The 15,178-nt window shown below is 41.2% G+C and overlaps 2 protein-coding genes across 7 annotated transcripts in view; both read right to left on the reverse strand.

Moving 5' to 3' along the window:
* The window catches only part of LRTM2 (leucine rich repeats and transmembrane domains 2), a gene marked incomplete at its 5' end in the record, with an annotated part of 107,150 nt that overhangs the window by 59,926 nt on the left and 32,046 nt on the right, over nt 1-15,178 (reverse strand). The window lies entirely within an intron of this gene.
* Nucleotides 640-15,178, reverse strand: part of ADIPOR2 (adiponectin receptor 2) — a 48,512-nt gene continuing 33,973 nt past the window's right edge. For 5 of the 6 annotated variants that reach the window (XM_082042917.1, XM_082042919.1, XM_082042918.1 and 2 more), the window contains exons 3-8: nt 10,477-10,596; nt 8,373-8,544; nt 7,598-7,784; nt 6,332-6,519; nt 4,921-5,114; nt 640-3,423 (exon numbers count right to left, since the gene is read on the reverse strand). In XM_082042917.1, the coding sequence (XP_081899043.1) occupies nt 3,292-3,423; nt 4,921-5,114; nt 6,332-6,519; nt 7,598-7,784; nt 8,373-8,544; nt 10,477-10,596 (993 nt within the window). In that variant the 3' untranslated portion in view covers nt 640-3,291. The remainder of the gene's footprint in view (nt 3,424-4,920; nt 5,115-6,331; nt 6,520-7,597; nt 7,785-8,372; nt 8,545-10,476; nt 10,597-15,178) is intronic. The other variant, XM_082042922.1, reaches the window with a different exon arrangement.

Below are 15,178 nucleotides of genomic sequence, written 5' to 3' on the forward strand. Positions count from 1 at the left end.
CTCAAGTTACTTTTGAAATATGGCAGAGGTCACAACCAAGCAGAAATGGGATAGTATAAAAGTTGTCCCAGGCTTTTCATTCTCTGCAAGTTCAGAATAATTGTATGTCAGTAGAATTCATATGATGAGCAGCTTCATGAAGTGGTGTCACCAGACCCACCCAATGCCACCTCCTTCCCCCAAACCACCATCTGCAATGTGGTACAACTGGCAACTCCAGTGGGCATCAAACTAAAGTCTGGACTTTGGAAAAACAAATTTCTCTCAGGATCAGCACTGAGGAGCAGCACAGTCCCTGGACACCTTCGTCTGCTGCGATGTTTATATATAAGAGTATTGAAATCTCATGGCAAGACTAGGCACAAACTTGACACGAATTATAGACATCAAGAGGATGCCATGCAGCAGAACTAAAGTTTCAGGTGCACAAACTCCCACCCACTGGCTTTTGCCCGAGGAGACACACAGCAAGCATCGGTTCAGCTGTACATAAACAAGCCTTCAGGCATCAGTTTGGTTTCTGCACCAGCAGAAACCTTTTACCTATGAAGTGTTGCCTGCAAGCTTTGGGAAGGAAGAAAGGGAGAGCAACTGTTTCAAGCTTCATGCACAGCACAAAAAGACCCAAACTAGACAATATTCCATTTGGTTCTTTTATTAGCAGAAGTTAAGAATACAGCAAGTAGTAAGATCCCATCTTATATGGAACCATCACCAGAGTCCCCAACCATCAAAACCCCAGAATGTGCTTCATTGCTTTCAACAGTAAGCAATTTTTAAAAAGAAATATACTGAACAAGGCCACTATTTAATGGGGAAGGAAAGAAGCTGTAGGTCCTAACTATTCTATGGCAATAACCTGCACACAGAGCAAGCAAGCCTCTGACTGCTGAGAGTAAGGCATTCAGGTGCCAACCTGGGAAGAGTTCTCAGCAAGAGCTACAGAAAAGTGCACAGCTAGGTTGCTTTGAGTGGAACACACAAACTTCTCAAACGGAGAGACTGACTGGGTTAAGAATAGCAGGTGGAGCACGGTGTTTTTGTAATAGTACTGTGCTGTGTAGGACCAGGACTCCCTTCAAGGAGTGAATGTGGGATGACCCAGGATGGAGACCGCCCCATCCGCTGGCACTGTTACAGAGGCATCCCAAAGCGCCAGATGGACAACTCTGATTCTGATATGTGCTACGTTCTCCTCAGACACCAGTATGTTTCCTGCCAGGCAACTCTTTGTCAGGGATGCCAGTGCTATTAGCCCTTACATCCAAGTTAATACTGCTCTTTACTTAACTCTAGTACCACACAGACCTGCGATAAACAACTTCTGGCCCTACAGGCATCCAGTGTAGGGATCCTACTGAGAACACATCCCACTAAGCTCGCAGGCTCTACTGCAGCACCTCTTTCTGCAGCTGACCTCGCTCTCAGAGGCTTTACAAAGACTCCAGTTGAGGGGTGAAGCCTTAATATCCAGTCAATTTTTGGAAGGCGTTCTGCTTCTACTTGACTCCATTAGGCAAAGGAACTCCCTAAAACACACTGCATGATACCCAGGTTATGGGAAGATCTTTGCAATCCACATTTTTCTCTTGAAGAATGAAAATTTGAACTTGCAGGAGTCTCAAAAACAATCAAAACAAACCCCAAACAAAACTCAACCAAAAAAATACACCATAAACCAAAAACTCCTGCCCTTTACCTTCCTTCCTTGCGAAACACAGCGTTTTATGAGCTGTTTAACTCATCTGTGAGAGAGGTAATTGCTCTGAATTTCCAACTAAACACTCCAAGCAATACCTGTGCCATAACAAACAAAACGTTCAAGTTTCATAACGCAACTCCAAAGATTCTCCTTCAGTGTGGCTTCTGACTGGGCTCCAAAGATCAAGCCACATCAATTACACAAGAGAAGGGCATATGCTTCCCCATGTATAGTAGGTGCGCCTGCTCCACAGCAGTCCAACTGAACTCTTAGTTTTAGGTTTCAGAAATACCAGCAGTCCCACTGCTAAAGCACAGATGGGAAGCAGACCTAAGGAAAAAGAAAAAAAAAAGGAACTGCATTGGGCTGATCGTGGATTTTTCCTCTTCAGAAGAAAAACGTGCAAACTCCCTTGGCCTATAGAGCCTGACACATGAGACGGTAATGTGCTTGAGGTCTGCAGTAACTGTTAACTCCAAGTCCTGGAGCACACAGATTCCTCTTTCCAGTCCATCTCAACCCCACTTCTGTTTCCCCTCACATGCTCAACTGTCTTTTGACAAAGGCATCGCCACCCTTTGCTAAGACCAAACAGGGCAGGTCTGCAAACGGCAACCCTCTGCTCAACACAGGCCTTTGGGTGTAGGCAGGCACTGATGGAGTTGGACTGTTTGCCATTTCATGTGCAGTTATCCCACCACGCTCCAACTCGTATGATGAGAATCAAAACAACTTACTGTCAGATCCGCTGTCCAAAACTACACAGGCCACGCAAGCTTGGAAGGCAGCTGTCCCAACCGCTTGGGCAGGGCACAGATGTGTCTTTCGAATTACTCGAGTAAACAGACTTGCTAACATTGTGACCTGGATGACAATGTGATTAATCCAGCCTTCACAACCCTTGTGTGCACGTACAAAACCTACTCCAAGTGCTGGCCAGGACCCCACATTGCCTGGGGCATGGTGGCCACCAGGACAATCTGCAGGGCCAACATGCTTCACTCCTGGGAATTTTACCTGGTCCTCCTGCAATCATTTATTTTGTGCAAAATTGAAACAGTGTGTGGTACTTGCATGTTGCATTCTTTACAAAAACCCTTTCCTCCCCACCCCCCCATTGTTTAAAACATTTATATAAATTTTATTTAAACAGAAAGTTAGAAATCTTATTTACAATTTGTTTTTCTCCCAAAAGAGCATCTAAAATCAATTCCCAAACCCTCCAAGAGGATATAAATTTAACCTTGATTTTTTTTTCTTTTTTTTAAAAAAAGGAAATGCTAAGCTATCCCTCCCCAATTCTACAAATAAATATGGCATTGAACAGAAGTCGATTTGGAAAGGGTCCTCTGTAGCTCAATCTGTAGATCCCAAGAATAAATTAGGGTTTCAGAATTTCCTGGTCTTCAAATTGATTCATTCCATTGCTTGAGGTATAGAATTTATCTTGGTTAGTCAGAATCCCCGTGAAGCTCCGCGCCTCATCAGCTGAAACTTGGATTCTTCTTAGGTATTCATTTCACTAGCCTGTATGCTTCAGCCGCGCTCGCGGCACTGTTTTGGTTACGATCTTGGGCTGAAGGCTGGTTTTACTGCATCCCATCTTCCTCTGTGCAGCCTCCTCCGACCGTGAAACGGAACTCCTGGAGGTTCGAAACCCCGTGGAAGTGCACGAAAGCACCAGCCACTACAAAGACGTGAAACAGCTGATGGGAGTGGAACTGCAGAAAAGAAAACACTGCTGTTCAGTCGGGGGGCTCTGGGTTCTAGTGATCCCCTGTCTTCAAAAAAGCCACACATTCAGCTGAAGTACACAGTAACACGTAGCAGTGCCTCAACCCACCAGCTGCAAAGTTCTTCAAGTTCTATATCAAAAGCCCATCCCTCTCCTATCACCAGCAAAATAATCAAATTCTACACACACACACACCCCCCACCTGTTCCTTCAGTCATCTTAACCAGCTGGTCAATCAACAAATACACTACATAAACACTATAGAACATCTTTGTCAAGGGATAAGGATAATTTCAGAGCTTTGGGCAAAAGGCTTAAGCAGGACACTCTTTAAAATTAGTTCCTCCACAACACACGCTGATGGCTTATTAATAAACGGGCTCTCACACATCTAACGGGTACAAACTTTGCTCTGGTCACAGGCATAAGTTTTATCAAGTGGATTTTCAGAACATTACTATTCTATTTTTCACCATAGAGAAACAGAAAACCTAGAAACAACCAGATGTTCTGAATGAATGCCCAGGATGCTATTGATTATAGTACAGCAGAATGAAAACCATGAGGGAGCTACATGACAAAGCATGCCCTTGTTTGAAGGAAGCCATAACCAATATGAATAATGCCCTTGAAAAATTTATACAAATGTGTATTTGCAGGCTCCACAGGAAGCTTGGAAAAGAGCTGGTGGTACAGCAGTGCTTTTGGAGCCTCGCTCATTATCACAACAAGGCTTCATTTGGCCATTTAAACAAACCTAGCAAACTGGTGCTGTGCAAAGCCAAAACCTAGGCCTCATTCTCATTTCTGATCTTCTTTAGAGACCTTAAACTATCCTAGTGGAAGTACAGAGGTGTTCCAAAGGTCCACCTCCCTCTCACCTCTACTCTTGCTCCACCCAATTTCTTTACACCTTCCCCATGTATTTCCCCTCTCCAGTGTCTGTGATCTTTTCCCTCATATCAAGTTTCCCCCATCTGCTCCCTCGCTCAGCCAACCTTCCCTTCTTCTGGGCCAGAGATCCCTCCAAAGCCCACCACTTCCATCCAGCACTTTCACTGGCTGCACAAGATGAGGAGTCAGACATGATAAAGATCCCAGAGAACACACCAAACATCCAAGAAATAACCATGCACTATTCTGCACAGAAGCAAGGTAAGATTAGGTGTTTGCAGGACCCTCAACACGCATACACATCAAAAGGTTCACAAAGTCGTTTACCTGCCTATTAAAGCTACCTAGTATACGTGCTGGGGTGAATTTGCACACCAGCAGCTACCTCAGACCAGCCAGTTTGTGCTCACTCAGCAAGAGAAGCACCAGATAAGCCAGGCTCAGAGAGGTCACAGTTGTTTGGCCCCTTAAGACCTATGCTTCTGGTGCAGGAGTTTGATACTTGCAGTAAGAAAACACAACATCCTCCAGCCTCAAGGGGAACCAGCTTTCACATTGGTCTCCTCATCCAGTCATTCTGTAGACTCACCCAGATGTCACACTTGCCAGGGAAGAATCTCTCCGGGATGCGGGCAGCATATAGTGCGGCACCAGTGATGTACAGGCATGCCATGAGTGCCAGCCAGCCTATCTGCCCCATTGTGGCTGCTTTCAGGAGCCCCTCAGAGATGACAAAGTGCAGGGTGGGAATAACCCCACTAAGACCCAGACCTAGAAATACTCCTGGGAGGTAAAGAAAATGTGGAAGAGTCAGATTTGAATGCACTGGTGATAAAGGGAGACAATGAAAACACAAAAGCTACAGAGGGAAAATTCAGTATTTGCCAAGGCAGCAGAAAGGGGAAAATTCCTGAAGCTGGAGGTCCCCAGAAGACCTTTGTTGGAGAGGAAGTTAAAGAATGCACAGACTTTCTTCATATACCAGAAGCTACTTAGTTATACATTCCAGCAGATACTGGAATATTTCATTTAATGATCATGTCTGCCAGCTTTAATGTACGTTAAGCCAGTTACACTTCTTGGACTGTAGAGGGCACTGAGACTACATGAACTACAGCTCACTTTACCATAATCTCTCAACAAGAGCAAGACAAGGAGAGACAAAGAGATTATTTATCATATACTGTACAAGTAGTCCTAGGAAACAGAAAAGTAGCATCTGAGGCTCATCTGATCTGCCATATACGAGAACATGGTTTATTCATTTAGATTTTAGCAACAAGTACAGAAATCTTGTCCAAAAAGTGTGCATGGGGGGAATAATCATGTCCCATCCAGTTTGGAAGGCTGAACTCTCTGAAGGTGCACCCATAGCTTGTTCAGGAAATCTAGATTTTCTGTAGACAGCATGTGCAGGTTAAGTAACAAGAAATATTACTATTCAACCCAGCTGTGTTCAGATTCCACAGCTGCCCCCTAAGGCTTTCTTTTTTCCTACCTCAGAATGTGAAACTGAATCTTTGTTCTTTTTGATCATGTGAAGAGAACAAACTCGGCTCTTTTTCTTAAATATGTGTTTTATCTAGGCAAATCATTCAGATTAATTAAATCATCCAACGATTTGCTAGTGTCTGTGCCTAGTACTACAAAACCAAGACAAACAGTAGAAGGAATATCCACATACACACACCAAGCAGTCAGTCTTTTTTTGAGAGAGCAAAGCTGCTAGCTACAGCTAGAAATACTTTGCACTACCTATCCTACTGCATGTGTTACTGTCCATTTCAGGAATGCACTTCCAGGACTTGCACTAGCCCTTATCTGTGCATCCAGTTGGCTATAATTAATGCTGAAAGAAAACCCATCAAGTTCCCAATCCAATAACATTAGCTCTCTATAAAATTAAGCTCTCCTTAGTCTTCCCGAGATAGTTTTTCCATGTGGCAAGTAGGAAGGAGGAAAAGCAGTCAAGAAGCAAAACTATTAACTTCAAGTCTTACCTGCCCTTACACCCCGGTATTCAGGGGTTGCAAACATGTCCCATTGTGAGACAATTATGGCTGCGATGCCCAGGACACAAATCACAATCAAGTAGATGAAGCAAGGCTGAGGGTTGCAATAGAAGGAGTAGTACAGCCATGGTACAAAGCTGCCCATTATGAGAAGCGCAATACCAGAATAGTCCAGCCTAGAAGGAAACAAAAATCAGTTTTGTAAGAAATGCAAAGCTTTAGAAGTCCTCATACCAACACTTTCTTCTTCAGTAGACCGATTGTCGTCTTCTCAGTGCAAAATGAAGTTCTTCTCACCATTGCAATTTACTTCCTGATGGCAACTCTTCCACCAAAGCCTTCCTACAGTGATGGATTACCTTGACAGCCAGCTAGTAAGGCTATTTTTGGACAGTCATCAGCAATATATACAGCAGCCATTAGACCAAAACTTTTTGAAGGAAACTCAGATTTAAGCTTCAGATGAGGAAAAAACCAGCGTGAGTCCTCTGAACACAAGAAAGGGCACACTATGTTGCGAGAACACAGCCAACACAAACACTTTAGTATCTGACAAGTATGAGTTAGCTAGGCATCAGCTTAAGTGACCACTGGGGAATAATGTCCCAATTTTCCAACTACACTGTTTTTGTATACACCAGTGAAGAAAAGGGATTTCTACAGGCATTGCTTTTTACCACACCCTGCCAAAATGCTCCTACAAAAGATGATGTAGTTTAGTTTTCAGTAAGGAATTTTTAATTGCTGGGTTACTTTAGAGGTGGTCTTGTAGATTACACAACCCTAGGTTGAGTAATCTTAGGAAATAGGAGATATTTAGCAGCCAGCCAAAAAAAGAACACTTAAAACCAGAAGACCAAGGCATCTTGATACACATTGTGGAGCTGTCTTGTGTAAGTTTGAGATTCAAAGTTACTCAGAACAGTTGAAATGACAAGAAGTGACAGTTGCATTGAAAATGCATAGTTCTGCAAATAAGCTCTAGGCGTATAACTGGCAGCAGCAAGATGCATGCACACGCCTGCTGAAGAGCAGAAAATAAAGGTGTTCTAAGACTAAAATGACAGCATAAAAGGCTCATGCTGAAACAAACAATAATTAGAAGAAGCTGCATTTAATCTCTGCTCAACTCTGTTCCAAAGTACATGCAGTCATGCAATGAACAACTCCTGCACTCGGGCTCCAGGCACAAATCCCAACTCTGTTTTCCCACCTGCTTCTTATTTGGCCTACCCCTGTCCTCCAGGCACTTACTTGGAGAAGAGCCGAGAAACACCTTCTGAGTGGCAATAAACTGTGTGGAAGAGCCATGAGAAGGAGAGGCAGAGTATGGCTCCCAAGAAGAACAATCCAACAACCACTTTCTCCTGCACAGGTGCTACAAAGGACATGTTTGGCCGAAACATGTAGAAGATTCCCAGACAAAGGAAAAACACACATCCTGAAAAAAATAAGGCAGAATGGCATTACGTACATGCATACAGAAAGCTTTTCTTTCTAAAAGCAGGACTTTAATGTACAGGAGCACTCCAACCCCATTTCCGTCTCAAACCCATGCAATACAGACTTGCATGGATTCTCTAGTTTTAATTGTTTTGCAAGATACCCACAACCCATTGGACATTCCAGAACAATGAAAAAAAATCTGTTGCAAAACGTAAAAAGAAAAAGGTGTAGTTCAAAGAAATTTTTTCCCTTCAATGCATGTTGAAAACCACTCTTACAAGGTGCAACTTAAGTGTGTTCCTGTGGCAAGAAATGATCTCAATTAACACCTACAAACTTGGGAATAAAGAATATTTAATGGCAATTTATTAACAATTGGGAAATTTCCAATTCATTCCCTTGTATTGAATGCCACGATTAATGAGGTCTCATCCAACCCTGGCGGGATAAAATTAGGAGAGGGACACCAACCTGTTAATTTAACAGGTTACTAATGGAATGGTAATGCTGACCACCCCATTCTATCTTGCTCTCAATGAAAGAGAGCAATCAAACCAATTAGAATAGAACAAACGGAAAATACCTAGAAGATGTGTCCAGATGTTACCAGTCTCTGTATGTATTCTGAAGATACTCTTGAAACAAGCCCGGAAGGAAGGCATGGGTGGTCTGTGTCCATGCAACAGGTAGTCGTTGTCCTTTAGCCAGTCAGGCAGAACATCATGGGGAATGACTCTCCATCGGCCCTCCCATACCTAGATGTTGGAAGACTTTAGTTAAATGCAGGGAACTGAGCTCCTCTGATCTATGGCAAAAGTCAGAAAACCCATATTCGTAAAAGTGCTGGAGTGATCTATGAGTACAGTACAGGGCTGATGGGACATCCCTGAGGAAAAGGCTCTACACCTGAAATGCAATTAAGTCACTGTTCCCTATTCAGAACAGTATCATTATAAGGTTGAGCTGCACCACCAGAGAAAGAAAAACTTCAGTATTTCATTGAACAGGTAAGCTATTAGGCTTCCTCACTGCTAACAAAGGGAGAGCTTTAATCCATTTCCATGTTCTGTTCTCACAAATCATCCTTTCCATTTAATTGAAAAAGTCTACACCTAGTTCTCTCCAATAAATAAATAAGTAAAAGTCTGTTCTTCTAACCACAAGCCAATCTGACTATATATTTGCTAGCATTTGGGGCAGCCTAACAAAAAAGTTACATCCATCAGCACTAATACGGGCCAGAGAGCATGAAGTGGCAAGAGTCCTGTAAGAAGTGGCCAGTCCCTTATCCAGGTTGGAATTAAAAATCTCCCACGCTTCCAAAACAAATAGGGAGAGATCAGTTAAGGCAACAGATCCATGACTCTCAGTTTCATCAGATTTCTTCTTTAAAGAGAGAGAGCGCGTATGTGTACATGTCTAGTTCTTGCAGCTGGTCCCAAATGAAAAAAGTGTGCACAGGATTTCTTAGCACTGCTTCAGTAACATAAGATACATGTAGTCTTCAGTTTGGCTTCAGAAGCAGCACTGCCAAGCAGAGGGCACCAGGGAATTGCTTTATGTACCGGGGTTGTGTCTGCAGTATTCCTTGGATTTGTCGTCTGGCTAGTAACACAGGAGCAAGCCTGAAGAATCCTGAAACACTAAGTTTAAAAAGCTACATTCTTATTCCAGTTTCAACAAGACCCCAGAGTTTTTAAATCAATTATCCACACTCTTTCATGGAAGCAAAACAAAACTAATTAGAATTACCAACCCAGTTGAAGACTAGGTCCTTAAATACATTCCACAAGAAAATTAACTGGTTTACTTCATGAACCAAAAATTTGAATTGAGGTAGAAACAGCAGGAAGGAATTAATTTTACACAATCCACCCTACAGAACATCTAAAAAGGGGCAAAAATAAATAGTTTAGAAAAAAAACCACACACACAAAAAAAAACAAAACAAAAAAAAACAAAACAAAAACCAGCCACCCAAATCAAACCAACCAACCAACCCAACAAGAAATAAAAAAACCCCCAAAACAATCCACACAGAAAAGACCACCAAATAATTTGGGTCCCTCTGTAAAAACATCAGAGAATAGTTCATAAAACCAGCAGGAACAAGCATATAAAGGGGCAGCATTTCTTTCACCAAGAAAGGAGGGCCAGAGATTGATGCAGACCCATGGCTTTTAAAAGGAGCAAAAATTGAGCCAGGTCAGCAATTACAAAATCTACAGTGGATTTACTTAGATACAATTTTAATATGCCTTGTTTTCTTTTTGAGTAACAGACAAAGCTTATTCTACAATGCATGCAAATGGTGCTGAAAAAGCAAAATATTTGCAAGACTGAAAAAAAATGGGAGAAAATGACCTTGTAAATGAAAGTGCCTTGAACCAGAAACACTGGAAGCCAAAGGCTTTTATTCTGCTTTGCACTAACAGGTGTTTCTCAAGAGAGACTCCTCATTTGCCTGATCATATTTACAGTCTTATTTGTAATCCCTATTGTTCCATTCTTTGCAATGTATTCATTTATGACAGACTGAGATCCTGAGAAGCTGTAGTGTTATAGTTATAACAAGAAATGCTCGTGTGTACCTGCTCTACCTCACATGAGTAGTGCAGTTGCTGCAGGTATAGCCCTCTGAATTTTCTTAGAAAATGAAACTACTTCAGCGGTTTCCACATGCTTACCTTACACACAAATTCTTCCATTCTCTCCATGGCATGGTGGGCTTGGAGAAGAGGTGACATACCCATAAACCCTTCATCTTCTTGAGGTGACTCATCATTGTGTTTAGAATCCTCAGAACTCTGGAGGGAAAAAACAGAAAAAATGTTTTGTAGAAAGACGAACAGAGAAAGGTGACGTTGTTTTCCATACAAAGCTATGATTTGAGGTCTTAGAAAATAAAGAAGTTGTCTTTCCTTGTACTTCACTGAGGAAGGAATTCAAAACAACCAGCGAAAAATTATTGCATTCTTAGTTACCTGAGAACAACTCACACATCTCAACCATTTTGCACGTTTTCACCAGGCTTGGAAGAAAGCGGCATTCTTCTGTAAGTTACACTTCATTAAAGCCCAGATATGGAGTCTGAGGCTTGCAGCCTACCCACTTCTAGGGAAGAATTACTTCCTATTTTATGTTTCATTATCACTATGCCTGCCTTAATGCCTCTAACTTATCTGGCATTTTAGGATAATAAAAGGCAAGCCAAAAAGCAGAATACATTTACCTTGTTATAAATGCTTCACCTCAATTTTTGGTTTGAATCTGAAGATCTATTCTGTTTAACTGACACTTCTGTTCAGCTCATAATCCAGTAATGGGCATTTACTCATTTATTTTACTTCCAAGGTATTCCACAAATTAGTATGAAACTTTTGCCTGTTAGACAAAGGCAAGCTATCAAAGAAAAGCAGTAACAGACAAAGTTTAAAGCAAAATTCAAATGAAAAGAAATATCCATATCCCCAAGGTGTACAAGGGAATTACGAAAACAAAAACCCAAAAATGACCCACTGAGCCTGGTTCCTCAACCAGTACATATCACTAATAACTTTCTAGGAATGAGTCACTAAGTTTGGTAGTTTTTTACCCTACGTTGACTTATCACATCATCTACATTGTTATGTTACACTCTAGGTTTCCATCTATAAAAAATGTGGGGCAGGAGGGGTGGGCGTCGCAAGAGTTCTAGATTCCCATTTGCTTACTACAATGTTCATGGCCCACCAGAGACTCCATTCAATGCTGCAGCTTCCAAAGTACAAGTTTGAGAAAGCTAGAAAAGAGAGAATGAGTCTTTTGTACCCTTCAGGCTTGACGCCGAAAGTTGCCACACACCTCGTGAGTGAGCCAAGAGAGCCCCACAATCTGTATGGAGACCAGCCTCTTCTATATTACAAGGCAGAACGCTGCTTCTCCTCCCTCATATGAAGGTTAACAACTTTAAAATTGAGATTACTTATCAATAATACCATCCAAAGTGACTGAAGATCTAATATATAACATCAGATACTTTATATATAAATTATTATCAGTAATGCTGAGGTTAACGTCATGAACTTTGAGTCAGAGATCAGATCTGGCTGTGCGTTTGTCCCACGTTACAGCTCTCTCCTTAGAATAAAGCCTTATTAACCACTTCCATGAACAAGTTAACTGAATAAACTGCCTAACACACTCATTTTTTTTAATAAATAAAAGGAGAATTCTTCAGACCTACAGTGAGCTTATCTAGGTTCAATATTTGGGGGGTGGGGGGCAGGGGGCTGGGGGGTGTGTGTGTTCTGAGAGAGAAATTACACGCTAATACTTGCTGTTGTAGCAGAGACTTGCAGTAGCCACTGAAGCTTCACCTTTTGAAGAGGTCCCCCCACCACATAGATCTTGACCCAATTTTGCTTATACAGCATGCAGATCTCTGCTACACAATACATAGTATACGTCCTTCACATTTTACATATGACCTCACATTTGTGCATCCTAGGACAACTTGATTGACTAAATGAATCTTTGCACATAGCCCATGTCCCTTGTACAATCTACTCACCTTCATTTATCATTCCAGTCAACATCCCCTCTGGGCAAGTCTGGGCAATGATTTCATATTTTACAGCAATGATTGATATACATATTGATCAGCTCTAGGCAGATCCTAGAGCAGTATAAAACAGTCTTAAATACACTTTCATTGTCTAGATTATCCCCTTAATTCTACTGAGAAAGGCATCAGGCAACACCAAGATGTAAATAGGTTTAATAGCCTTCTAAAATAGGCACATGTTCTGTTAGACCAGAAAATGCATTACTAAATAACAAATTTGATTTCATTCTGACTCAACAACATTCACTGACATTATTTCCCATATTATCAATTTTACTGGCTTTTTCTATTAATGGATCTATCTTGTTAAGAGTCTCAGTTTTCAACACTATAAATAATTAACTCAAGGTCACAGAAACACAAAATGGTTTGGGTTGGAAGGGACCTTTGAAGATCATCTAGTCCAAGCCCCCTGCCATGGGGGTCTGGATAAGATGCCCGTGATAATCTGCACAATGTTACAAATCAAAGAAATCTTTGGTTTCCAATAACATGCCTTCACAGAAAAGCAAGGCTAGTGTTTTAGTTCCAATGTACTTGGCACAAGAAGCACTGCTGTGCCTTTTAGCTACCCTAGAATTCCCTCCCCCAGCACCACATCACGACCAGCTGGAATGGGGTGAACAAGTTAGTAATCCTCAATTTATAAAACTGGGTGGACTGAAGGAAAAAAAGTCCCTTATGGAATCAAAGCCTGTATTCACTGCAGTCTACCCAGTGACTCAAAGCCAAAAAATGTTCATTTCCCCCCCTCCACATACTCCCATTTCTAGAATGATGGGAAGGTTTAAATTTGAACAGACTGTAAAGCTCGAAGAGCACAGCTATTTATGAACTAGTCCCAATCGTTTGCATTTTGGCAATGTGCCTACAAACAAATCATTACTGAGCTTCTTTTAGTGATAAAAAGAATTCATATCGTATATACAGTCCAGATTACTGCCAGAAAACTGAATTGATTTTACTATCTCCTTCCTGCCCTCAAACTGCAAAATTAGCATTCAAGGAAAAAAAACTAAAGCTCAGCTTCTTAGTCCTTTTCTTGCTAAGGAGGCAAAATGAGGTCTGTTCTGGAACATCTGTCCTCTCTCAACTCCTTCCCATAACATCCCATTAGAAAGAACAGTGAACTGTGCTTCTTGGAAGCTGGAACTCTGTAGTTGGAGCACAACACCAATGCCAGTTTTCATTTGGAAATCTGAAGGAGCCTGTTGACCTTCAGCTCTTCAGACAATGACTGAAGGGAAAAAATACCACTTTTCTGTTCAGAAGGCATATTGTTCTAAGATTTCCACTGTGACAAGTTCCTTTGTATCTTAGGATAACCACAGTCTCTTTTATTTGGCCGATCTTACCAGAAATTCAAGAATAATTCTAGAATACAACAACATAACCAAGCAAAGGCTTCAGGACCCGTTTTCAACTATTTTTAAGTTCTGTCCACAGAATCACACTTTAAAATGGAGAACAGGTTGGGTAAATATTCCTGCTTGCCTAAGACCATGCAAGAAATGAGAGCCCAGAACAAAACTCAAGACTCCCACTTTCAGTGTAGTATGGTATATCCTGAACCAAGGGCTTCCAGAATAATTTTTGCCTTTGTAATTTCTAGATCATTGGCCAAAAGGATTTTCACTTGGTTAATGTTTCAGATGTTCTTTTAGGTCATCTAATTTACTCAATTTCTTTTAAAAGCCATCTCAAATTTTGACTAAATAATTCTGTGAAGTTTTTAGAGCATTTCAGACTACCTCGAAATCAAAACCCCCATTCACTTATAACAAGCGAACTTGTTGCAGTCATCAGCTGTCATTTTTCGGCTGCACACATGCAGCACTGCATAGAATCAGTCTTTCATACAAATCAGAAATTGTGGCTTCTGTATACTTACACTCCAGATCATCTAGACACTTAATTCTATGGAAATGCCACACAGTACTTCCAGTTTTAATCCCACCCCTTCACAAATCCATAGAGTGTTAAAGCCACCAACAAACATAATACAGATACCTAATGAGACAGAAATCATAGAACAGAAGTACAAATGCATCTCGAGTTGAATAATGGTACCAGAGAATAAACTAAACCTGAAGGACAAGTAACAATGGCTCAAAGAAAGTAGTTTTAATGGTTTACCCATACTCATTTTGTTTTGAGATGCCTTCCAGATTCTATTGCGACAACGGTGATAGACAACAAAGCAAAAGGAAGAGGTAGAAATCAGACTTGAATACACCACTTCATACAGAGTTCTAGGCAACACACTTCCTGCGACAGATAACCTTCTAAACAAGAATTTCAGTGTGTGCTTTGAAACAGAAATAGAAAATGTTAATGCCAAAAGCAAGACTTAGAGCACCAGAACAAACAAGAGAAAGAAACCTAAGATCCCAATTGCACTGTGCCCATCATTAAGTAAGTTTAACATTAAAATCTCACTCTTTTATAGCACTTGTACAAAATTTTAAAAAAGCTTTACATGTAGTACAAGAATTTGTTGCCTGAATACAGTCCAAAGAAGTCAGACCACACAGCCAAAGACCCTGTTACAGATAAAACTGCAATAAAACCTGCTCTAGTAAATGCAATATACTTCCCTTGTCTACTACAACAGCTTGTCCTTCTCACACAGACTAATAGTTTTTATACTTTCACTCTCAAATCTGTTAACAGATACACTGTTTATGAATGCCCTTACTATGGAAAAGCCTGTCAGAAGTCAAGTCACAATGGTAGAAAAAGATGCCAGAAACCCTTTTCCCACTTTCGAGAAAGCTGTATTC

The sequence above is a fragment of the Streptopelia decaocto genome (assembly GCF_964273445.1).
Source record: "Streptopelia decaocto genome assembly, chromosome: 1".
Classification (NCBI taxonomy): Eukaryota; Metazoa; Chordata; class Aves; order Columbiformes; family Columbidae; genus Streptopelia; species Streptopelia decaocto.